Source organism: Lonchura striata, chromosome 4, assembly GCF_046129695.1.
Source record: "Lonchura striata isolate bLonStr1 chromosome 4, bLonStr1.mat, whole genome shotgun sequence".
Taxonomy (NCBI): domain Eukaryota; kingdom Metazoa; phylum Chordata; class Aves; order Passeriformes; family Estrildidae; genus Lonchura; species Lonchura striata.
This window is the reverse complement of record NC_134606.1, coordinates 31,772,184-31,797,291: the sequence shown is the minus strand read 5'-3', so window position 1 is coordinate 31,797,291 and position 25,108 is coordinate 31,772,184. Positions and strand designations below refer to the sequence as shown.

Sequence of the window (25,108 nt, the reverse complement as noted above, 5' to 3'; positions counted from 1 at the left end):
TCAGACCAGCAGTTCTGTTCTCCCTGAAGGCCGGTACCAGCCACTAACTGGTGTCTGAAAGCAACATGTATCCACTTGAAAAAAAGAAGCATTTGGGAAATACTGGTCCAAAAAATGACAAACTGTTTTAAAATTAAATTAACCCAATACAGATCTTTTTTTCCACCCTGAGGACAGAATCTGGCCTGATAGTTTATCTCCCTTTTTCATGGTTGCTCTCTTAAATACTTGCTTTTCTAGATACCTGATCAGTTTTCTTTCCCATAGTAAATAGCCAGGGTTGCAATCTATCAAACCACAAGTTTATGAAGAAGATATTTCTGATGGTTTTCAAAGTGCATTAGTTTTTCTTAAAAACTGCCAGTTTTTGCTCCTTCTTTTTCATCTGTACTTTTCTAATGGTTCCTTATAAGAAGCTTGCTAACACAATCCAGCTATCCAGATCTCATTTAGCTCACTGATAAGGCTGCAAGTGGCATTTGGATGTGCTAGGGAAGATCTAAGCTGGCTACAAAGATACATTCTACAAAAACTTGGGGGAAATGTATATCTGAATAAGATAATTAAGAGGAAGCAAAGAAAATTCAAATAAATGTAAATGAAAGAAGTTATGTTCCAGAGAAGGAGGCAAAATAGAGACTAAGGACTATTAAAAAAGAGTAAGAGTATCAATGCAGGAAAATGCCATTGGGCTAAGAGAAAGTACATTAAATAAAGCATATGGGAAACACGGTAAATGGCTCATTTCTGTTTAAAAGCCAATGCACAGTGTGGGAAATTGCAGGCGGTGTTCTCCATAAAGATACCTGTAGTCAGAATTCAAAACTGTCAAGGAACTAACCGTTCTTCTGAAAGCAGCTCTGCCCTCAGTCTGTGGCACTCAGCATAATTGCTGGAAATGTAACCTAAAATGCAGCCATCCGCTCTGAGAGGCTGGAAATTAGGAGATATTGCAGATGATCTGCAATTGCTACTTGGACTCCCATTGTCACAGTCAATTGATACTACTTCTTTTGTACCTTTGCAAGAGCTGGTCACAGACAAACTACAGCCAATGACAAAACTGTTACTCCCTTACATCTAACACTTGAACAATGGAAAACCTGTATTTTTACATGTTTTTCTATGTACCAAGCTATTCAACCTTCTTTGCACCTTAATACCAATTATAAAAATCTGCAAGAAGCCACTGCAATGACAATTAATGTTAAATATTTTATTTCTTAGGATTTACAAATGACATACAAAATTGACACTTTCATACCAAAGTTAAATAAGATGAAACAAAAGTAATCCATTGTGTGAGTTTCTTTGCAGAACAAAAATTATAATATGAACATTCAGAAGTATTTAAACTATTACTCTGATATTCACATTCAAGGACAAAAATCTTTAAATAGAGAATAATTTTCATTAGTACAATAATAGAAATAAATACAGCAGCACTATACAAAGAAATTGTTAACAGTTCTTAACCATGAATAGTAATTGCAATACAAATCTGTTTGCCACAATGCTGCTTAAAGTTAAAAGTTCCAAGTATTGTAAACAGCTAAATTTGATCTGCGGGTCACCAAGTGAAGAAGCTTTGCCAAACTATCACAAGGACCAAGTAAAAAGTGTGTTACAATGTAGAATACCTGAAAGCCTAAGCCCTCATGCAAGCACTAGCAAAGAATAATACACTTTTTATGTCAAAGACCCAGCATGACCAAATACAGCTTTTTTCTTTATCCATAACACAGCAATTTCCTTCCTGGGAAGAAGCTGGGGAAGCAAGCAAAGTTTCAGCAGTATCCACAGCTAATGGCATCACAACTTGTGCTCTTTATAAAGGCTAAAGTTGTACAAAACAAGCTCACTGAAAGTCTGTCTTTATGTACAGAAATAAACCACACCAACTACTATTGTGATTACCAATACCATTATATTTTGTTCTTCTTGTAAATGGATGTTGCTATTGGAGCTTATCTGACATTACGACAAATATTAGATATGAACATGACATTTAAAAACAGGTCAAGAAAAGTAACAAGTCTTTGTTTTCTATTGTCTCTTCTTCCCTTCTAAATCCTGGTTAGTAGTCACTCAAAATCAATGTTCAACATGTTTTCTGCAGCTCCAGTTTGCATCTCCCCACTAAGAAGAGCACATATCTGCAAAGCAGGGCCATGAACTATTTCCCTTACTTAATGGTATTCTCTAGTTTGAGAAGTAACCAAAACGTACTTGTTTACACTAAATCTGAAACTGCTTTTTAATTCAGTCTCTATTGTTGTTCAGATAATATCAGATGTTTCTTTCCTACACAAAGATCCCAGTATGTCTTCCAAAGTCCAGTACAACTTCCAAAATCCTTTTGACCTGGAAGAGATGCAGCCTTGCATACAAAACACATTCTAGGTGCTGAGCATTTAACAGTGGCAAAACACTGTCTTCTGCACCTCAGTATTCTAGTTCACCATGGAGGAATACACAATCCGCTTTTCACCTCTTCACACTGCTGTTAAAGATTCTTTCAGTCACAAGAACATGACCCACAAAATTCAGAAAACTCCTATGTAAAGCCAGGATGTAAAGCAAGGACAATCCATGAATTAAGTATATGCTTATAAGTGTAATGCATTATTTTAAAGTATTATTAGTATTTTTAAAATTTTATTTACATTTTGGTCCTCTAGTGCAGCAACTCTGTCCTTCCATGTTATGGATACAAATTCCACTTATGATCTGAGACTAATAGTTATTTTTCTATTTAACATGTCCATTTAAATACCTCCTTCTCTTTCAATTTCTCTTCCTGTCATAGAAGAAACTGACAGAAGTGTTTTATACCATTTTAAGACCACTTTATAAGCAATTACTCTAAATGCAATGCATTTTAATCACCTAACAATGCCGAAAATATTTTTGCACATAGAATTTACAAAAACATTAAAAATAGAAGTTTGAGTTTCATCTCAGTACAGGAGGCAAAGAACACACTTATAACCAAGCAGCACAAACATTAGTAGATTTAGGTCTCTGTAATGCCCCACTGGCTGAATCAGACATGGGCTTTTCATTCCTCTGGCTCAGTCCACTTTGAACAGTGGATGATCTTGAAGTTCCTCCTGTTAACACACAAACACATAAAGGGAGAATGCTTAATGCTCAACACAACATAAAACTTCATGCTATGTTAGTACTGCAACACATACTACCCTAGCTCTCAGAATAAACCAAATAAACCAAAACAAATCACAGTAAATTGAATACAACTGCAAAAGAGTTGATCATGAGTTGTTTACAAATGATCAGGAAAAAAAATTCAAGCCTTTGGTTCTTAAACCTGAAACATATGGTTCTATAGAAACATTATCTACTTCCCAATCTTACACACTGAGTTTCTGAGAAAAACAAGGCTACAGTCAGTAGATTTAAATTTTCTGAATGAGAATTTGAACATTCATTGATGTTATTTTGGGGTTTTTGGTTGGGCTTGTTTTTCCCTCCTTCTTTCAATAAAGGTTAGTGGCAAAATGAGAAACACTACTGCAATTTTTTCTTCTTGGAAAAGATGATTGACAAGACGATTTATTATAAATTTAGGATAGTAACAAAGCAATGCATATAGTAATCACTTTTGGTGACTAGAAAAATAGTTTTGATCATTTATCAAATGGAAGTCATCAATCTAAAGATGATGAAGAACATATTTGCTATTCTTAACAAGTAAGTGCTTCACAATTCTGAATTATATAACGATATTGCAAAGAAATGCAATAATCTGCAATTCACAGTACTTACTTGGAGGACTAAGCTGGCTGAAAGGAGATCTAGTCCTTCTTGGAGAAGGTGAAGAACTCAGGTAGCTCATGTGGCGGTGATAGTCCCTCAGTTGTTCAGAACGCTTCATGCCAGCTGTTGGTTTCACTGCTTCCAGTCTTTTCAGGAAAGCCTTAGTATTGAAGAAAAAGGCCATCAAGAAAGAGAAACAATGAACAAGATGCTGCAAAATAAACAGTCACAAATTGATTTCTATTTGAACTGCAAAAAGCCCCAAAATTTTTAGCAGTACACAACAGGAGTTCATCCACTGGTGACCAGCATAGGCTACTCTGTTATTCAGTTCTTTTCTCAATGTTATGACACAAATTCTAACTATCCCTTGCACATCATCAGTCCTACATTGAGTACACTGTTAGTACCTCACAGTTCTCTGTGCTTTATGGTGATTTGAAACAATGTCTATTTGGTAACTATCACCAAAGGTAGTGAAGAAATGGGCTCCACTATTCTAATCCTACCTTTGGTTACTCTTCTTTCCTTTACAAACAGACCATTTTATATTGCTCTATATGAAGCCCAGAGAGGATTACTGACCCCAGTTCCATGACACTAATTTCAAAAAAAAAGCACAAACATCTACGAGACTTCATTTTATCCATAATCTAATTTTAAGAGATTCTATTTAAAATTATTGATACAGACATAGTTTCCTCTTGTTGAAATTAGCCCTGCAAATAATATGGCAAGTGATGTATTAGCAGAACTACTTACACAATATTTTAAAGATACAATATCCTATTCTGCATAATTATTTCTACTTGAAACAGAACTTATTAAGAAATTTCAATAATCTAAAAAAAAAGGACCTGATAAGAGGACAAATTGAGAAATACCCAGCTACATGTAACTTCCAATTAACAACTTCATGTTTTTAATATATTGCACCTTTAGTGGTTGCCTCACATTGATCTATTTATTTCCTCTTCTAACTAATTTCAATTCATTTGATGGCTTGCAAACATTAGGTGATGACACAACCTTTGCTGGTCTAGGTTGTGACATGCATTCTATCAACAAGAGAATGCAAACTGTGCTTACACTAAGTCTCCAAAGTACTAAAGATAACTCTGTTTATAAGATACATTAAACTGCACACTTAATCATGTACTGTTTTGGTGTTTTTTGTAAGGAAAAAAATGTACAAGAAAGAAGTGACTTAGGAAATGGTATAGTATTCACAGGATGCCAGTTGTCATTGTCTAACTATAACAGGAATCTACAAACTCTTGGTAGTTTATACATGGGCACTGGAAACTTGCAGAGAGTGTACAAGAGAGAAAGGACAAGTGACTTTGGCTCAGATGTAACATGTCACAAGTGCTTGCATCAAGTGCCAGCCAGTTCATGGTAAGCAGGAATACCTAAGTAAGCAAAAGTCAAAGGAAGGACTTCAGCTAGAAATAGCTCTTCACTAAAGACAGTTATGAACATGAAATGGTAGACTTGTTTCTAAATGTTATAGCCAACATTTTTCTCACAACTTCATCCACATCTCCTCATACAATTGTATATGTTTACACTTGCAGAGATCACTTATTTTACCTTCAGTATTAAAAATGGAAGTTCTCAATGCATTCAGTTCCATCATAAATAGATCAGGTAAATTGTAGAAGTGGCTTTCCTATGAGAGACAAGCATGTTTCAAGTCTGCACTCAATTGTAACAGCCTCATAGAATTTGCATACCTTAACACTGCAGTGATTTCAAGCTTGATTCTGAAAACACTGGCTTTTATACATACCTATATATATATGCCTACTTAATTCTAGTTTAAATAAAATTGTCTGCATTTTTAAATTTTTAAATAAAATTGTCTGCTTTTATGCCTGTATGTTGAAAAGTACTGAGTCGCCATTAATGAAGGGCGAAAAAAAAAGAGCTACAGAAAAACCAGATACAAATTCTGTGGTGCAGCAGTGTCTGAAGGAAAGCTTTTCTAGAGAATAAGAGCTCCTGTGGTTCCCTTCCCTTCTGCTGTGGATTGTACCAAGGGCACGTTAACTTCCATGCTATTTTCAGTTGTGAATTTTGCTGTGTGGAGAACAGCCTGCTGCATGCAGAAATGAACCCATAGACACAGTGAAATGGCAGTCCTGACCTACTAAATCTGCAACCCGGAATTAATCTGACTCTTGTGGTTTTATTGACAACCCTACAGTCTTGAGGTCCTTATCTGAGAACTATCTGGTACAACAGTACAACTACCTCAAGCAAATGTTGCTTTTCAGCCATATATATAAATCTACTAATTCTTTATGTTCTCCTTTTGAGAAATTAACTGAAGAAAGCTGACACTTTCCTTGTTCTCCTGAAGTACCATATTTCTGGAGCCTTAATCCTGCATCACTGAAGTAAACACATATTTTATCACTGACCTCAACAATCAAAGAATCAGATTACAAAACATAACTCAGGTGTTTAGAACCAAATATATGCTCCCAATCAAATTTTAAGGAACAAAAAAAAAAAAAAAAGGGGAACAGACTAACAGCAGGAATGTTATTAGTTGCTCTAAATTACATTGTAGGTGCTCAGAGCTCTCAATTCAAGCTCAAAACATATATAATATATCATTGGTGATCTCTCATCTTGGCAAAAGACTTCCCTGGCTTATATTTCGCCCATCTTCTTTTACTTTAATACTGAGTTTACAGTAAAAGTAGAATATTTTAAAAAGAAAAGTCACAGAAGGCTTCAGTTTCACCTCCTGTGAATCCTAATCAGCTGACTAGTGTGCCTTGACAGCTGTTCAAATTTATTTATATTACTCCTCCTCTAATGTCACTGATGTTAGTGATCACACTGTCCCTTTGCAGAGTCTGGGGGAAACAGATAACTGCATTCAAGGACAGCTTTCTGTTCTTATCAATACAGGTATCTGTAATCTTCTTTAATTGCCAGTTGCTTTTACTAGCTCTAACCTGACAAACTCTAACAGTCAGAAAAATCTTAAAAGTCCTTAGTTTACAGAAAAGTCTTTTTAATTGAACAGCTATCTAGTTTATGTGACTGGCAACATCACAAGCAAAATAGGTTAAGAATACAGAAAAGAAAATCACACAAAACTAAGCACTTTGCAAAGTATTCAGAACTTTCCTAAGATGTGAGGGAATGAAGAACATGGACTTCTATGTGCAGAGAGCCATAACAGCATGAGGAATAGGAAGAATATGCAGGAATGCATGGAAAGACCAAATATCTACAAAAAAGGAACACCCTTATCCCTCCTGAGCTAAAGTTTGAGAACTGCCTTTACCACAGCTGCTGAGATCTTCCAGCAAAATTCCAATGTGAACTCAAAAGGTCACTGTTCCCTCGGAACTTGACTGAACATAGCAGCTTAGCTCACTGAGGTAATCAATCCTAGTCAAAATTAATAATATAATAATAATATAAAAAACCCACCAGAAAACACAAAGATATGAATATCTTCCAAGTTCTGATGAAGTGACTGAAGAATGATGGGCTTACTGCAAACCAGTATTTTAAGGACCCCAAACACTTACCTGTATATTAATGCAATACCAGGCATTACATTAATAATAAACCAATAAAAAACCAACAATAAACCATTAAAAGTTTCAATGGCATAGAGTCTATTAAGTTCAGTATCTTATTTACACTGGTGAAAATGATTACTTTATCAATACAGATAGACACACACATATACAGACATGGGAACAAAGTAACACATCAGTCACACTTAAATTCCCTTCCACTGAAGAAGAGGGATTGAAATTATTTTCAAACACAAGAGTAGAATGTTCTCTGAATCAACAGCATCCTCTATTGGCAAGAGACACACTCTGATCTTGCTTGCTCTGAAAAGCTAGCAAGTTCCATTTATGACACAGTCAAAAGCAGCAATTACAAAATTCTGGCATTAATTTTAGCAGTCATCTGTCTTGCTCATTGTGCTTTTTCCATAAATTGCTAATCAGTATTTTAGAACTACTGTATATCAGAACAATGCATCTTTTTATTCCATCATTGCTCTTTCTAACACAGTCTGTGGGAACGATGTATGTTTCCTGTACCTCCTGGCACCCTTTAACAAAGCTAGGGAGCACAAAACTGCTCAGATTCCTCTCTAATTTCCTAAAATTTTACTTACTTTCCTGCATCATCTCTGATACTAAATGCCTGCAAGATAAATCAATCTTTCTGATTAACAGTAAGTACAGGCATTACTCCAAGAATGTTCTGGTGGAACAAATGAACATTTTCCATAGACAAGTTGTTAACCTCATAACAAGAAATTATAAAAGTTGTGCCAACACCAGCAAAAAAAATCTCTGCATCAAAACTCTTTAACCCCCTGAACAGACTACTGTTGTAGATTTCTATTATTGAATTATTTACAAAACTCTGCATCCTTCTCCAACAAACATTCCACAAAGGTGTATTAAACACCATATCCTCTATGCAGTACCCTCAGGCCTTGTATAAAAAAAAAAAGATAGCCAAAAAGTAAGAGAAGAAAGATTGATAAGTTCCACAGAATGCCACCAATTCCACATCTTTAAATTTATGAAGGTGTGGAAAGCTGCTGACCAGAAGAAAACAGATGCATAAAGCACATACTTTTACCAATCAAAAAAAAAAAAAAAAACAAAAAACAAAACATCAATGAGCAGGGTAAGGCTGCTCTTTCATTTGCAGTCTCAGAAAAAAATATGTCACACCTGTAATCTCAAAAGGAAGTGGTAAAAAAATCAGTATGCTAAAATTGTGACACTCTAGGGGTTCATACACTTAAAACAGAATAAAAATATAAACAATTTCTAAATTTCTAAAAAATTATAGCAAAGTTAAATAAAAAAGAAGAGCTGCATTGATGAATCACTGATCCAAAAAGAAGAACAGAATATATCATCCCGAGTTTGGGGATAAGAATAAACCAAATGCTTTTATAGTCTGAACTAACACAATGTCCTAACATTAATTCTCATATCAAACACATCCACCCACATTGCTGACGACAACTAACCTATACATGAGTAAGTAAATGAACAGTACTATTTCTTGGACTTCATGCAACCACCATTCATCTCCAATATGTCCTAAAGCAGAGATATGTGAAATGACTATGTGTTTAGGTCTGTTGCATTTTTGATCCAAAAGTTGCAAAGGCAAGACAATCTTGAACCAACACTGCAATATATCACAAGAGAAAGGGGTTGTGGCTTTGAGTAAAAAGAAGTGTATTTCAAAATATCCTATATATTCATTTACTGTAATCAATTGTTATGCAGTACAGCATAGAACTGTTATATCCTGAGGCACTGTGACACAGCACTTCCTCCCTTTCACCTAAGAACATGTTAACAAGATTCATGTGGTGTAGCAAGACCTGTTTTCAACATTTGAAATAAACACCACCAACACCCTCCTACCAACCTAAACGCATTTCTTCCCCAGCCAATAACAAATATCACACATCTATAACAGTATTTTGTGCTAAATTCTTTCCGACTTTAAAGTATGTGAACTGCAGTCTAGTGGAGCTAGGGGAGAAAGTTTCCTAATTTGCAAAGTTTTAAAAATCCAGTTGTCTCAAAGCTGGAAGAATGAAAACCTAACAGATTTTGCCAAACAGGGCAATCAGACTTTCTCCATGTTGAATCTGTATCTCTATGGGTATAGAAATGTAAACTGCAGCCTATACTTACACAGAAGGTCAAAAGTAATAAATTAATTCCAGTATACATTTTCCAATTATTTTAACTATAATTGTATGTCTTTTTCAAACACGCTGATAAAAACATAGGAAATAAGAAAATGTTATTACATCTATGTATTACAATTCAATTACTAAAAGTACCATATTCAAACCAGTTTTACTTCTATTATTTGAGAATTCTGGCAATATCCCTACAAATGTGTCTGAATTTTTGTTTTCCAGTAAAGCTATTGTAATTGCCATTACACCATGGCAATCAGAGTGCAACAATATTCAAAGACTGAGGTAGCCATAAGCCAAAAACCAAAACTGACATTGAATTTGTATCCTCTGTATTTCAAATATGAGTTTGATGCTATTATATTGGTTATTTTATGCAAGCCTGTTTTTGGGAAACTAGTAGTTATGATGCATGAAGCAGAATGAACAGTCAGACTGCTATCCAGTATTTTGAGTGTGCTAACAATAACAGTCCTTCCTCTTAAATGATACCAAAGTAGAGCAAATGCATATAAACTAAAATCTACTTCCATCTGAAAGAAAGCCCATTATTAACCTCTCTCCTGAAAATCTAAGAAACTCACCCACAGGAACAACTATGCCAACACCACAGTAATGGAAATTTATTGAAGACTTACTGCAGTAAATGCACATGTGCTGCCTCCTCAATCTTCTAAATATTTAGCAACAGCTCATCTGACAAGAGATAGTCCTCCTCAATTTACTGATCCACATCCTCAAAACTTACCAGGTTTTCTCTTTCAATTCTTTGCTGCTCTTTGTGCCTGTTGAGGGCACTGTGGTACAATCTAGGCGGTGGTACAGACACCTTCAACGTGCTGCTTCTCCTTGGCCTTGCAGACTGTCTGGACAGCTCTTTTAGCAACCGCTGGTTTTCCCGATCAATCTGCCTTACTTCTTCATTTGTGAAAGAGTAATTTTTCCTTATTCCTTTAGATGGCTGATCGATGGTTAGTTTTTGTTCATTTTTATCCAACTGTAAGAAAGCTTTAAAATAGCAAAAGGTGAAATAAACAAGCAGATTAGAAAACACAGCTTCAGGAACCCAGGACTAAACATAAACTAGTATTTAGTGAATTAAAACATAAATTAGTATTTAGATGTTTGTACATAAAAGTTTTAAACTTTGCTCCCAAGTTTATCTGATGTATCTATCTCAGTTAAGAGGCAGAATAGATATAATGTTTCAGACAGAAAACTTACACTGGGGAAGACTGACTCAGAGGCACAAACTGCACTTCCTGAAGTGATTTTGTTGATACTTAACTCCTAAAGCAATTACATCATGTTGGTGGAGGGAATGCAAAAGGAATGATGAAAAGTAAATTTAATGGATGGAGAGAAATGAGTGAACACATATAACAAAAGAAAAATTACTGGGGCATAGAAATTTAAAAGAGTAAGCAAACATCAAATCACGACAGTAAGGTTTCAATACAAAGAATGCACGCTTAAAAATACACAGCAACTTGATGCACACAATTGCAAGATAACTGGAAAAGTTCACTCTTAGCCAGAGCCAGCTATATTTATTACAGTTCCACTGGAGCTTTGCTGTTGACCTATTTCTAAACCTTTGCTTTCTAAAGCTCTGCAGCAGCTCTGCTGTGTAAGGGTTTTGCTGTCATGGTGTTACCCCATCAAACCACTGCGTTATCTGCAGTACATTATCTGGTTAGATTACACAGATTTTTGGAGCTAAGACACAGACAAAAAAGCCTTACTTGTGTCATTCCCCACACTCCTCCAATATAACTGTGCCTTCAGAAGACATCCCTCACTCTTACCCCTGGAAGTCCCACACAGGTAAAACAAGCATCCAAAGCAGAAAAAAATACAACCAAAAAACCAAACACCGAGGCAGGCAACAATATTTCCATAGCAAACATTTCTGCATTAGCAATTTGTTTGCAAGAGATGTCTGAGGCAGCCTGGCAGCCAAACAGTGAAAAAAACTCAAAGAATGAAAACAATTTTCTTACTTCAAAATGAAATGGAATATTTATTGCAGTATCTCAACTGATTTTATTTCAGAATTGATGCAAGTAAATATTGCTACTGTCTTTGAGAAATTTAAGAACAGTATTCAAAATGTAAAACCCCAAACACCGAATTTCAACATTTATCTGGAAATTAGTAAACTTGTGCTATCGGCATGCTAGCCAATACACACAATAACTGTTTCTAGGCAGCTCTGTGAGGCTGCTCACATTAGCAAATTCTGCTTTTGTTTGTCAAGAGAAGATGCAAATCACCTCAAAACCAAGACACAAAGCAAACCAGCACAGATCAAGTGTGCCAACAAACAGGTTAATGCAATATAAATGTCTTGAGAAACATGTCTACAGTTTAGTAAGTTATTCTCAACGTAAAACTAGTACACCCATCAACACCATTAGATAAGACAAACCTGGAATGAGACTCATCTGGATAAGCCTACAAGGGACAAAGAGAAATGCAAAGAAAATAACTAAAGCCACACAACTCTTATCAATCTGCAGCATACACCTCAGTAGAAAATATTTTAGAATGTCTTTATTGGAAGAAGTAAAATCAGCACTGCAGAATACAACTAGAAGAAAGTAAATTGAACAACTATCTGAAGATCTATTACATAATTGATAATTGTATTATTGTGGAGCTATGAAAGGTAATTTGACCTTTTGCCTTATACCTGTAGCATCTCATGGGTTAAAGAGGACTGCACATTATATGCAAAAGTGGAAATCGAGTTGAGACAAAGAGCAGTTGTTAAACTCAAGTCTTGACCTAGCCTTGTGGCACCAACGCTATTGATGATGAAGTCTATTACAAGAGACATTTAAATTTCTGAATGACTGTCAGCACAAATTTCCAGCAGTTATTTTGCCTCTGTGGAAGGTGCCAACTAGTGAAAATCAATTTAAAGCAATGGCATTCTGGATAAAGACTTTTTCAGGTACAAATACATGTTTCATACCTTCACTGGTCAGTGACTCTTAATTCACTATTAGATAGCAGGTTGTACTTTGGCAGAGACTGTATATACTTTTGAAATAACTATGAACTATAGCCAGGAGAGAGATTAAAAAAAGCTTCAAGGTAATTACTACCTATTTTCTGACTTGTTCACTTTTCTGATAAACTGCTGTTAGGTGTGATGAAAAAATAAAACCAGAACAATGACATGGAACAAAAGCCTTTCCCTTTTACTCCAAAGCTGGGCAGTAAATGCTACTAGAAACAATGATTCAAGGAACCCCGAAAAAATTGCTACACACAGGGTTCAACAAGCACTGCATTACTTCGTTGTCACTCAGATCTCCAGGGGATAGTGATATGCAACTTATGTAGCATTAAACACCCCCTATTTTACCAGAAGCTCCCAGGCAATTAGAGTGAATACCTATGTACATATCCACACACTACTCTACTGGATATTACTTCTTATATACATAAGGACAAAATTTTACTAACTTTACTCTCATCTTCCAGCTTCTTCAGTCACATTCCCCCCTCAACACACAGACTTTACCTTTTTTTATTAATCTCTTCTTCCTTTCCTTAGCCTTTTTCCTTTGAATATATATAACTTCTACAGTGCTTCATCCATACCTTTTATCACCTCACCACAAAGACAGTCTTTCCCACTTGTGTCAAGCAAGAAGAAACTTCATCCCACTTTCTTCTGTATGTTGTTCATTCTTAGCCTCCTTATTATTTATTTATTCCTAACGTAGAAACTGACTTCACTACTGGCAACAGCTTTCTGGCAACTCTTGAGGTTGAGAGCTTGCTAACAGTCATAATATTGAATTTATCACAACTCAAGAAAAATATATTAATACAGTGAAAGAATTAAGAACACCACAAAGGTTCTGTTGTGAAGTTATTCAGTGAAGCCTTAGCGAACAACTGCCAAAACCCAATAAATAAACTATGGGCAGATGGCTAAATTACAGAAGACTCTTTAATTTTGCATCAGAAATTCAGTCCTAATACAACACATGCAGCAGCAAGTGTTTTTTCAAGGGGAGGGAATTAAAATAGCAATCTAAAACTCTCCAGTTCCTCAAATGATAGTTTTATTGTTAGCTTTCTATATGACCCATTTGAAACTTCACAACTAGCTTTTTGCTGCAATGCTGCTGCAATACACCAAAGCATTAGATCAGGTAACACAGTAAAAGTACCTGGTTTATTGTTCTTCAAGCTGTTAGTTAAGTGAAGCTATGTTTTACTTGGTTGAGATCTATGTTCAGGAAGAATTTAATCTGCCAACACCACAGCAAAGCAAACCATAACTTACTGGACCCTACCTATAGACAGTCTTTTTTAAACCACACAAATGCAACGCTGATCTGCATAGGAACTGTGTCACAGGAGAGTCTAAAGCTTAGTAGAAAAACAAGACAACACAATGCATACTGCGTAATTTTTGTGAAAGAGCATCACTAATACTACAGCATGCATGTTCCTAACAAAACAAGCAGAAGAAATCACCACTCCTTAAATGATATTCAAATAAATCACAGAAGTAATCTAGAAAGCAGGGGGGAAAAACTTCTGTAGGTCTCCCATGGATCAGAAGGACACTTCTGACCTCTGAATTTCAAATCAGCAGTTATAGTTGCCACTGCTTCCAGTCATCTGACTGAAAATCTGTCCAACATGCTTCTGCAAAGCACCATTTATACAGCATCATACTCCTATTCTCCACACACTTGCTATGACAGAAAATGAGGTAATCCACAGCAGGAATTTATGTCCAATATGCACTGAATGCATACTACCACTCACTGGCAACACTGCTTTCATGGCAAAGACAGTAGGTGTCTAAGTGAGGTCAGCACATGCCCACAAAACCAGAAACAATTCACCATCAATAAGCAAAAAAAAAAAAAAAAAAAGTAAGATTCCAAATGCTGTTAAATACTGGTAGTACGGTTCATGTTATATAACTCAGGTGTTTGAGTTTCATAGTTATTTCAATGATTTATTCATCAATGCACCCACACTACTCTTTAATCACAAAGCCTAAGTGCATGAATGGTTTACCTCACTATTTTTGCAGCAGCCACTGAGGACATGAAATAAAACTACAGTTTTAAGGTTATGATTTAAGTTTCTAAAGAGTTTGTAAGTCTTGGGACAATGAAATATGATTTACCTATCATATACATATTCTATCAGTGGGTAATTAGTAATTTAACTAAACCACTAGCTATTTTCATTGTCAGTCAGACCTTAAATATAACTTGGGATAGATGATAATTAAGCAGCAGCGTTTGCATAACAACTTGCACAGTGTGCAGTCTACTTCTCATATGCTGGTAAGCAGGAAAAGAAAATTTCCTGCTATTCACAGGATTTCTATGAAAGCTGGTTTCCATGGAGAGATACCTGACTTTTTTTTAAGGCATAAACAAGCTGTTTATTTCTTTTCACTTCTAAGCATTGAAAGAACCTTACAGAATAAGAAAGGTCAAACCTTATATAAAATACAACTTATAATTAGCAAGTCAAATACATTAGGACAGGATGATACAGTCATCCCAACAGTATTAAGGCTAAAATCAAAATCATGCATGTTTCAGTGTCTCATTTGGAATCCAAATACAAATTGCTTCAATGCTTACACTTGACTGATATTTTATTTTATATTGCTACACTACCACATGTTTATCACATTTGAAAAGTACAAAAGGATTAAATAAATCAAAGTTCTTCATCAACATATAGAAGTTTAAGAGTGAAACTATTTCCCTGTGGTATCTCTATAAATGAATACTTCCTATAACATCCATTATTGCAGGCCGCAGAGCTCTTTATAGGAGATTTCGGAGATTTGGTGTTTTTCTTTTAAGAAAAGGAGAATGTCCTTTTCAGGTAAAATGTTCCTATTTAAACATGCTTAAACAGGGCTGCTAGTTATCTCTTGATATCATAAGAAAGATATCTTACAGGCGCTGGACTTTTTTTCCCCATAATTACAAAGTTTCTTATCAACATTGGGGAAGCAGGCATCTCTCCATAATCTCACAGATTTTCAATCTCTTTTCAAACTCTAAATATATGAATAAATTAGGAATTGTTCTTCTATCTCAAAATTAGTTTCTAGGCCTGTGAAAAACCAAGCATATGAATAGACATACATATAGAAAATTAATTCAAACTCTGAACATACACACTAAATGAATTCTGAAGAAAAGCTATATATGCTTAGTTCAGCTCTACTGTTTTGGTATATTGTAGAGTCTACTTTAAATTTAGATATGGCTTAGCAGCTTTTCTACACATACACTAGTTCAGCATGCATGAGCACACAGATAACATATCCCTAAAGAGAACAAAGTTTCAGTTATCAAAACTTGTTCCATTTCCTGAGTGACAAATTATATGAAAAGTTAAAACGATTGCTTCATGTTCAGTTGAAGCCACTATTTAATTTTCTACAATAGATTCTATTCAGAAACACAGAGCTTTTGATATTTATATTACAGAGCTTCTCACAAAGGAACCTCTATTTTAAAAATCTAAGGCATAGAAGAGGTAAAAAGATTTATCAGAACGGAGGTCAGTGAGAGCTTCAAGGACAGAACTTTAGTCCGCGGCCAATTGCCCTACTTACCCCACCACACTGCCTCCTCAAGTTAATAATAGCTAATACCATGGATTTACAGACTAATTCTCACAGACACTTCTGTAAAATAAGCAGGTCTCAACCTCATTTTACAGAGAAGAAAACACAAAGTACTAAATTCTTTAGCAATGTATATACCTCATGCTATCCTATTGTATTCATACCAAACAAACTTAGATAAAGAGATACAGAGCAATTTTAGCAGACAACTGTTCTGGACTACAAAAATCACAAGATCTCTCTAAAGAGAGAGCAAATCTGTAGCACAATGGGTTGAGATAGATGAGTGCTTAGTTCACACTCATATATTTAACCCATCTCTTTATCTGCATAATCATCACAACATAGGATCAAGCAAAATAGCATCAGAAAATTTTCCAATTTATTTTATTCCCAGCTTTCTAGCACAGTGATTTATGAAATTACCCTCAAAAACAATCTTTTACTATCTATTTCTTTGCATTGCCATTCTTAATTCCCTTTTTGTGTTCAGATTACCCAAGAGTATAGCACAGGAAATAACTCCAACATTTTTTATTACTGTGCGTTTAGAATATTGCTTTCAGTTACTAATTTTCTGAAATATCTTTAAGGTAGATAGCAAAATGGAAACATAATGGAATCACAAAACAATTACATACAAAGATCTATATAACATCATGAAACAACAGAAAAACTGTATTTCTACCTGAAAATTGATAATCAAACCTGCTATCAGCTCAACCCATCTAAATACAATCATAGTGCAATACAGAACAGGGAGACTGAGACTCCCAACTAGAACTACTTTATTTGTGAGATTTTACCTTATTAAGAAATGCAGAAAAGAAAATTTGGCTTTTATCAAGAACTACCATAGGCCTATGCAGTTCTGATGAACATTTAATGGAGACTGATGGGTGGGGGAAAATTATTTGCACATTTTTTCCCCTATGTGTACAAAAAAATCTGCAAGCAATAACTCGGAATAAGATAAGCTCCTATTTTCCGAATAGTTACTTTCCACCATTAATAATTCTGCCCAATTTAAACTTCAAAATGCCCAAACTAATTAAGCTATGTTCTGCTTGCTGATATAGAGGCACTTGGGAGTAATATACACATTAATCAGGAACATTAGCTGCTAGACCATATGAATTCTACTCCTCATTACTCTACCTTTATTATTGTTATTTAGAACTAGTTTTCAGTTTTGAGAAAAAAATTATTCTCCCCAACAGAGATTCATCTCTGAGAATACCTACTTCTGAGCAATAATACCCATTTGTTTTAGGGATGAGATGAATCCATTGGTAATCACTGGTTATTAAATAGCTTCTTGCTAACAGGGAACAAATAAGGACATAGGACATCATAATTTCAATTGCCTAGCAACAATTCTTCTGACATCATGTTTTGACAACTGGTTGGAATTGTTTCTAGTATGAAAGAATGACTGAAGCACAAGTACTGACAGAGATGAGAAAAAGCTCTACCCTTCTTGATGACTAGCGATGCTTTTCTTAAAATCAGAAAAATTTCCATACAAGTAAAATCTCAGTTTTTACTTAATAGGCAAGTTAAACCATGTGTTCAATACATTCTAAATCCTTATGCACTAGAAGCTGTGTCTGGCAAGGTACAAAGTGAAGAAACACAATACGTGCAGTTTTAGTTGTGCCAGGCTTACTTCAACACAGCAAACCTGGCTTGGAATGTACTAGAGCTAAACTGTAAGAGGCTTTCCTCACCTGAGATCAGTAGATTTCTTGACTCAAGCCTTTTTTTATTCCACAGATTTTAGTACTGAAAACTCTGGGCCATGAAAACAAATGCAAAAGCACCATGTAGACCTTAAAGTATGCCTATCAGATCATCAAGGGCATTCTCATCCCATATAATGAAGGTGTACAATGAATACAAGGAAAGAGATTGCAAATTTTCTTAGCCTTCACTATTAAGATTTTTAAAGTCTATTAGCCAGAAACAACCCCTCGAGTTTTAGTAAAGATTATCTGCTATTTTTCTTTTTAAAATACCTTTACTCAACCAATAGTATTATAGAAGGCAGACACCTAGCTCAGAAAATAATTTCAAATGCTTTTGTTTAATTATCAAAAAGGTACTAGAAGTTTAAGTATATGAATACCATTTATAATGCAATGAAATTTTACATTGTCTTTCAGTTTTGGAGGTTGATAATCCAGCCTTTCAACAGAAAGGTTGATGTTTTAATTTAGATATTAAATTGTGCCATAGTCCAGTACACCTTAAAATACATGTGCAGTTTTATTGTCCAATTTATTAATATTTCAAATATTTTTAAGATTTGCCCTGTGTATCTTACTTCTAGGTAGATGCAAACCAAAGCATGCTTCTTTTCTCTACCGCAGAATCAGTACTATTACATAGAGAAGAATTCAAAGAATTAGATCAATACCACTTAAACAGCAACCAGTATTAAAAATACACGTGGCATATGAAAACTCCACTCTCTATGTGTATTAGAGCACAGCTGTTCTCAACAACTGGCAGATGTTGTATTTCTATAAACATATAAAAAAGTTTATAAAAAAATCACCTTTCAGAAGCTGATTCAGGTCCATGGCATCATGCAATACTTTTCGACTATATCTGCGATCAAACTCGGAATCTAATGAAAAAAATACAGATATAAGATTGAATTTCCCAGCCCTATAGGTTTTGCACATTTAGTGTCGTACTTAAATTCTCCAAATTACCATATAATTCTTGGTTCACATTTTCCTGTCTCTTTACTTTTAGTTTCTTATCATTTGATGCTACAAATTCAAAAGACTGGATAGGACTGATGTCTGGAGTTGACAGAGGTGTTACATCAGTCACTGTGTCTTCAGACTCCTCCAGGTCATCACCAAGCTGTGGTTTTCCTTCTGCTAATTTCATTGCTGACTTGAATTTTTGTTTCGGAGACAGAAGAGCATTTCTACAAGCATTCCTTTCTGGGGAAGAACGCGATAAATCTGATAAACAGCTATCAGAATCTGTGTCAGAACCATCTGTATCTGAGCTTGAGGATGATGATGAGGAAGATGAGGAGGAGGAAGAAGAAGAGGAGGAGCTGATAGTATATTTTTTGCTAGCCTTTTTTATGTTGTTTGGTTGCTTAGCTGACTTTGGTCTAACCTGTTTTTTGCTATCATCACTACTATCTTCTTCATCTGTATAGTAATCTTCTTCACCTTCTTTAACTATTTTAGGAATTCCAGCAGGGGCAATCTCCTCTGTTGCTGCAGGTGTTATTCCAGATGTACCTGCATTCTCTGCAACTGGAGAAACTGTCAAAGAGGAAGCATCTTCAAAAGGTTCTTCGCTATTTTCTAGGGACTGATCCCTTTGCAAATCTATCTTCTTTTCTTCAGTTTTCTCCTCACAACATTTTTTATCCTTTGAATTAGAAACCAGATCAGTGTCTGCAATAGCTGCCTTTGTATTTTCTTTCTCTATATATTCACCATTTTCTTCAGCTTTCTTTTTCTCTTCCTCAAAGTCACTGTCAAAGAAGGCATGATCCACTTCACCATCTGATATGTCTTCAAAACGATCCATAATGAAATATGAAGTGCCACCTGCAAGCAATAGAAAACATTTCCAAATATTTGTGTAAAAACAGATCCAAATACACTTTCAGTATAATAGTTTTGCTCTTCACTCTTTTAGCTCTAGGCATTTATAATTCTGCAATTAATTACATGAAGTTGCTAGAGACAATTCCATAGTGAGCCCAGTAAAAAAATTTAGTGCCACCTTATTGCACACAGCTCATATGTTAGACCAGAAAACTTTACTTAAGCCAACCCATCACAATTTCAAAACTACTACTTCTAAGCAAATTTGTCAAACACTATTAGGGGCTAAAAAATCTTAACCATTACAAACAAGCAATTAACGTGTGTTATTTTTTCCCTTTAAGGTAGAGCCATTTGAAGCTAAAGCCACTTAGGAGTCATCATTACTTGGAATTTTATATTGCAAACCTTATTTATATACAGTGGTCACCTGGTCACCATCTTGGTTGACATAGCCATACACACTGCAGACTTTCAGTACTTAAAATTAGGAGAAATTTCAATTTACATTCAAAAAGCCATGGCTCCATGGTTACATTGTACCAGGATCCACATGTCAGTGTTCATGTTTTAGTGTGGACAAGGAGCCTGCTTTTCATGGCAGTCTCCTGTAACTCACACTCCAGAGCACAGGAAGGAAACTTAATTCAAACAAACAAAATTATCCAGTATCAAAGACTACCAGTCCCATCTAGCCAGAGGCCCTTTTCTCCTACTCTTTACAACAGATGTCACTGTTGAAACAGTTTAGTAAGCTACAATCCATAAATATGTAACAAAACCAAACACAAAGACAGTGGAAGCAACTATACAAGGCCAGAGAACCAGAATATTTTACAAAATGGATGGTCTCACTTAAACCACATATAGTTTGTTGCTATGGCAAACAAAGGTAGAAAAAAGGAATTTCCAGGTAAGGTTCTAGTTAAACATGACTTAAAAATACAGAATTTTTAAAGGTCACTCAGATATTTTGCCACTTCTCAAATAACACTAGTTAAGAGGAATTGAAAACATGCTCCTCAAATCACAACATAAAACCAGAAATTCTGGAATCTCCTATGGTTTTAAGAATCACAAAGCCAAAGAACTGAAAGGAGTCTTATTCTGGTTAGATATTGTATAAAGCTGAAAACACTATTGCGCAACAGAAGCAGAGATCAATTTTGAAGACCTCAAAGATAACTCTCTAAAGCACCTAAGGAGTGCTTTAAAAAAACAAAAAACAAAGGAGTAAAACACTTTTGGAAATGCATATATCCAGCAAGTTAAAGTCTTGAACAGGAACAGGCACTAGCCATCATGAAACACCACCCTGCTGCTTACAGAATACTTCATCTGCCTCTTCATCCTGGCAGGGTGGTCCACTAGAGACAACCCTCAGGATGACTGCCTTGTTGGCCATGTCTCTGGTTCTCACTCACAGGCACTCAGCCTTATAATCACTATCTTTGAGTGCTACACAGCTGAAATACTCCCTAATGTAGAGGGTCACCCCACCACCTCTCCTTCTTTGCATGCCCCTTCTGAGGAGCTTATAACCATCCACTGCACCACTCCAGTCATGACAATTACCCCACCACGTTTCTGTGATGGTGCCTATGTCATGCTTTCTCCACAGCACCATGGCTTCTGCCTCCTCCTGGTTTTTACACGTCTTGTGTGCACTGGTGAGATGCATTACTGCTGGGCTATTGGTTCCACCCGTCATGTCACTTCTTGTGATACCTGGCTTCAGGCAGCTTGTATAGCCTGCAACATGCAACTATCATGTGATTTCTGAAAGTTTTTCTTGAGCAGCTTCCCAAAAAGATCCAGTTAACTTCTGGAATCTTACATCTAAGCTTCAGATGTAATATTACGTCATCTGAAAGGGCAGACCTTAAAAAGCTTGCAGATGATCCTGTCACCTATGCCACAGATGACCACATGCTACCCCATCCTACAAAATTTGTACTTTTACAAAGTAAAAGTACCTGGGTTAAGCCTTTCAACTAGGCAGCTGCATTCAAAGTGTCAATGGGCTCAGCAGTCCTGATGGCCCTCTGAGCCCATGTAAGTCTTATGAAGAAACATAGGGCCTTCTGAATGCCCTTCTGAAAACAGGCAAGCTCAAAACCAAAACAAAAATCCCAGTAGGTCTTAAGAGCTTTAAGCTCCAAGAAAAGGAATAGAATGTCCCCAAATTTTTAAAAGTCCCTTTCTCTGGTTTCTATCCCAAACCATTAAAGTATTATCTAGGTTTAGAAAACCAAAAGAACAACATATGCACTACAGAAAAGAAAAAAAAAAAAAAAAACACAAAACAAAACAAAAACCAAAGCATGAAGAAGTGTTGGAAGAGATTGAAGCATTCCAGAAGCAGAGCCCAAAGCTCTGACATCTATATTTTTAAATGCCAATTATTTCACAAACCCATTCTTAAGCTTACTTATTTTTTTAGCAACAACAATTTAATCTTAGTCTTCAAATAACTCCACTGAAGATTTTAACTTTGTGGAACTTCATTCTCTCTCAACTGACAATTCCAAAAAGGAGAGATTAACTATTTTTTCAAAGAAGCAAAAATGTGTACAATGCATTCTATTCACTATATTGAGCACCTCACTACAGCAAAAGCAGGGATACAAAAGAAATTTAGCACTGCTATTTCTATTACATTCTTTCCATCCCAATTTTTCTCCTGTTTTATGAATGCTGCATAGAAATGTTAACGACCCAATTAAAAAACATGTACACGTCCAAATGCAAACACTAGATTTTTTAATTATATACTAGGAATATAAAAGTACAAGTATTTCCATACTATAATTTAACCAATTTTCAAAAAACTGTTTGGAAAAGAAAAACTTCCACCAGGCAAAAAGATTGTGACTTTAAATTAAGTTGTGCCATATGCCATGCTGAACTACATTTTAAAATGCTGTGTAAACTCCAGAAAAAAAACCCCAATGTTTAACAAAGACAACATATATTGCATTTTGTTGTAGCATCTCATTGAGGCTCTGTCAAATTAATTCAGTTCTCTGCTACAGGAGCCCAGGTTTCAGAACTACCTTATTTGTGACTTCCAACCTAATCCAAAGAGGCTAAGAGATTTGGTGGCTAGTTATTTTTCCAAACTACAGCCCCACTTTGGGAGCCATTACTGCAGAACACAGCCCTGGCTGGGTACAGGGAGTTCTGAGGAAAATGTGGAAACGTGACTCTTGCGATGATTAACACGCTCGAGGAAAGCTGTTTGCAATAATCATTCCAATTTACTTAATTCCCATCAATTAAGCCCAACCAAAACACCCCTCTGAACTCTATCTGGGCATCACTACAACGTGTCTCGCAAGGTCCGGTAACTTTAAGGATAGCACACACGACCCGGTAACTCTCCCAGAGCCAACAAGTACGGCGACAGCGAGGGCCGGTGTCTCAGAACGGAGTCTCCCACCTCTTTTCCAATCTCCCCGAGGAGCAAGGCGGGCAGGACGGCACTGCTGTGGGGCGGAGCACGCGTCTCAGGGCAGCACGACCAAACTCCGGCAGCTCAACCCCAGCCCTGCAAAGGCAACGCGCTCGGGGGACACCTACGCGCGCGGCGCTCAGGCAGGGGCGCGAGTAAGAGGACAGCTAATTAAAACAAAATTATTTTTTAAAATTATATAATGGTTAAAAATAATGCATATGTACACACATGAACAAAGTATGTCTCCCACCTTGTTTCGGGAAAAAATTACCGCAGACGGGGGAGGAACATGCCCGTCGTTCCCAACCGCCCCCAACCGCCCTCCCGGCACCTTCCGTGGCGAGAAGGCGCCGCAGGCCCACCACCGGCCGGCACCCCGGGAACAAGCAGCAGCAGCGGCCGCCGGCGAGTCCCCCCTGGCCGCTTTCTCCCGGCTTTGTTGTGGCAACCGCGCAGGCAGCCGGGCAGATACTCACAGGCACGGGAGGAGAAGCGAGCAGCGCGGCGGGAGGCGGGAGCCGCGCAGCGCCCGGGCCGCTCCCTCGCCGCCGCCCCGCTCCTGCGCAGCCCCGGCCCGCCCCGCGCGCCGCGGGCGGAGAGGCGGCGCCTCAGCGGGGCGGGAGCCGCGACCGCCCGCGGGAGCGGCCCCTCAGCGCGGGCCTCCCCGCAATCGCAGAAACCACAGGCTGGGCGACACCGCTGGACCTCTGACCGAACACCACCGCGTCAACCGCACCACGGCACTAAGTGCCACGTCCAGTCTTTCCTGAAATACCTCCAGCGACCGTGGATCCACCATTTCCCTGAGCGGCTTGTTCCTATGTCTGATCACCCTTTATATGAAGAAATTCCTCCTTATGTCCAACTTAAGCATCCCCTGGCACAGTTTAAGACTGTGTCCTTTAATCCTGTCACTGTTTGCCAGGGAGTAGAGACCCATCCCCACGTGGCTACAGTCTCCTTTCAGGTAGCTCTAGAGAGACATAAGGTCTCCTCAGAACCTCCTCTTTTCCAGGCTAAACACTCCCAACTCCCTCAGCTCTTCCTCTTAAGACCAGCGCTCCAGACCTTTCACCAGCTTCATTTCCCTTCTCTGAACTTGCTCCAGTGCTTCAATGTCCTACCCGAATTGAGAGGTCCAGAACTGGACATGGTTCTCAGGTAGTGGCTTTACCAGTGCCAAGCACCGGGGAAGAATTCCTTTCCTAGTCCTGCTAGCCAGCAGTCCCCTCCTGCCCTTATTTGCTTTGTGGGAATGGGGCAGAGAGCTGGGACTCTTACTAAGGCCATGAAGCCCCAAGACAAGGTGACTGTGCCCCAAGGTGGGGTGATGGTCCCCAGGTTACGGTGATGTTGCTCCAGGCTGAGGTGATCTGTGTGCTCAGGTCATTGTGCCTCAAGTTGAGGCAGTGGGGTTCTGGGTTGAGACAATGCTATGCTGGGTGAAAGCAATGGGCCCCCAAGGTGATAATTTAAGTCATGTTCTCCAGACTGAGACACAGTGGGGCCCCAAGCTGAAGAAATAATGCCCCTAGTTGAGGTGATTTTGATCATGAACTTCCAGGGTGAGGGGACAGAATCACAGGTTGAGATTATGGTGCCCCAGGTTAAGGCAATGAGGCTTCATGCTGAGGTGATAGTTTTCCATGCTGGGGTAACAGTGCTCCATATCAAGTTGATGGTGCCCCAGACTGTGGTGGTGGTGCCTTGGGCTGGGGTGGTGGCAGTCCTGGTTGATGTTCTGGCAGCCCAATAAAGATTGGAGGGGGACCTAGGCTGAGTGAATGGTGCTCCAGGCTGAGATGATTGTGAGCCACCTTAAGGTGCTGGTGCCCCATATTAAGACAACAGGACCAGAGGTCCATGTGATGCACCCCTATATTATAGTGCCAGGGCTGCAGCACTGG

General features: G+C 37.4%; 1 protein-coding gene across 2 annotated transcripts; it reads right to left on the bottom strand.

Moving 5' to 3' along the window:
• Window positions 1-1,195: 1,195 nt before the first annotated feature.
• CFAP97 (cilia and flagella associated protein 97) lies at window positions 1,196-23,776 on the bottom strand. 2 transcript variants are annotated; one of them, XM_021542171.2, is made up of 7 exons: window positions 23,678-23,776; window positions 23,187-23,365; window positions 18,878-19,744; window positions 18,718-18,789; window positions 10,263-10,522; window positions 3,790-3,940; window positions 1,196-3,113 (listed from the first exon to the last, which is right to left on the bottom strand). In XM_021542171.2, the coding sequence occupies exons 3-7, from the start codon at window positions 19,722-19,724 to the stop codon at window positions 2,986-2,988; spliced, it is 1,458 nt and encodes a 485-aa protein (XP_021397846.1). In that variant the 5' UTR covers window positions 19,725-19,744; window positions 23,187-23,365; window positions 23,678-23,776; the 3' UTR covers window positions 1,196-2,985. The 2 variants fall into 2 exon arrangements, with proteins under 2 accessions (XP_021397846.1, XP_021397769.1); XM_021542094.2 differs by lacking the exon at window positions 23,187-23,365 and having other exon boundaries at window positions 23,678-23,774.
• Window positions 23,777-25,108: the final 1,332 nt, after the last annotated feature.

Coding starts and splice junctions, on each gene's coding strand:
- CFAP97 (XM_021542171.2), bottom strand. CDS start 19,724: ATGGATCGTTTTGAAGACATATCAGATGGTGAAGTGGATCATGCCTTC. Junction 3,941..10,262: donor GAATTGAAAGAGAAAACCTG/GTAAGTTTTGAG, acceptor TTCAATACTAAG/GCTTTCCTGAAAAGACTGGA. Junction 3,114..3,789: donor CAGCCAGCTTAGTCCTCCAA/GTAAGTACTGTG, acceptor GTGTGTTAACAG/GAGGAACTTCAAGATCATCC.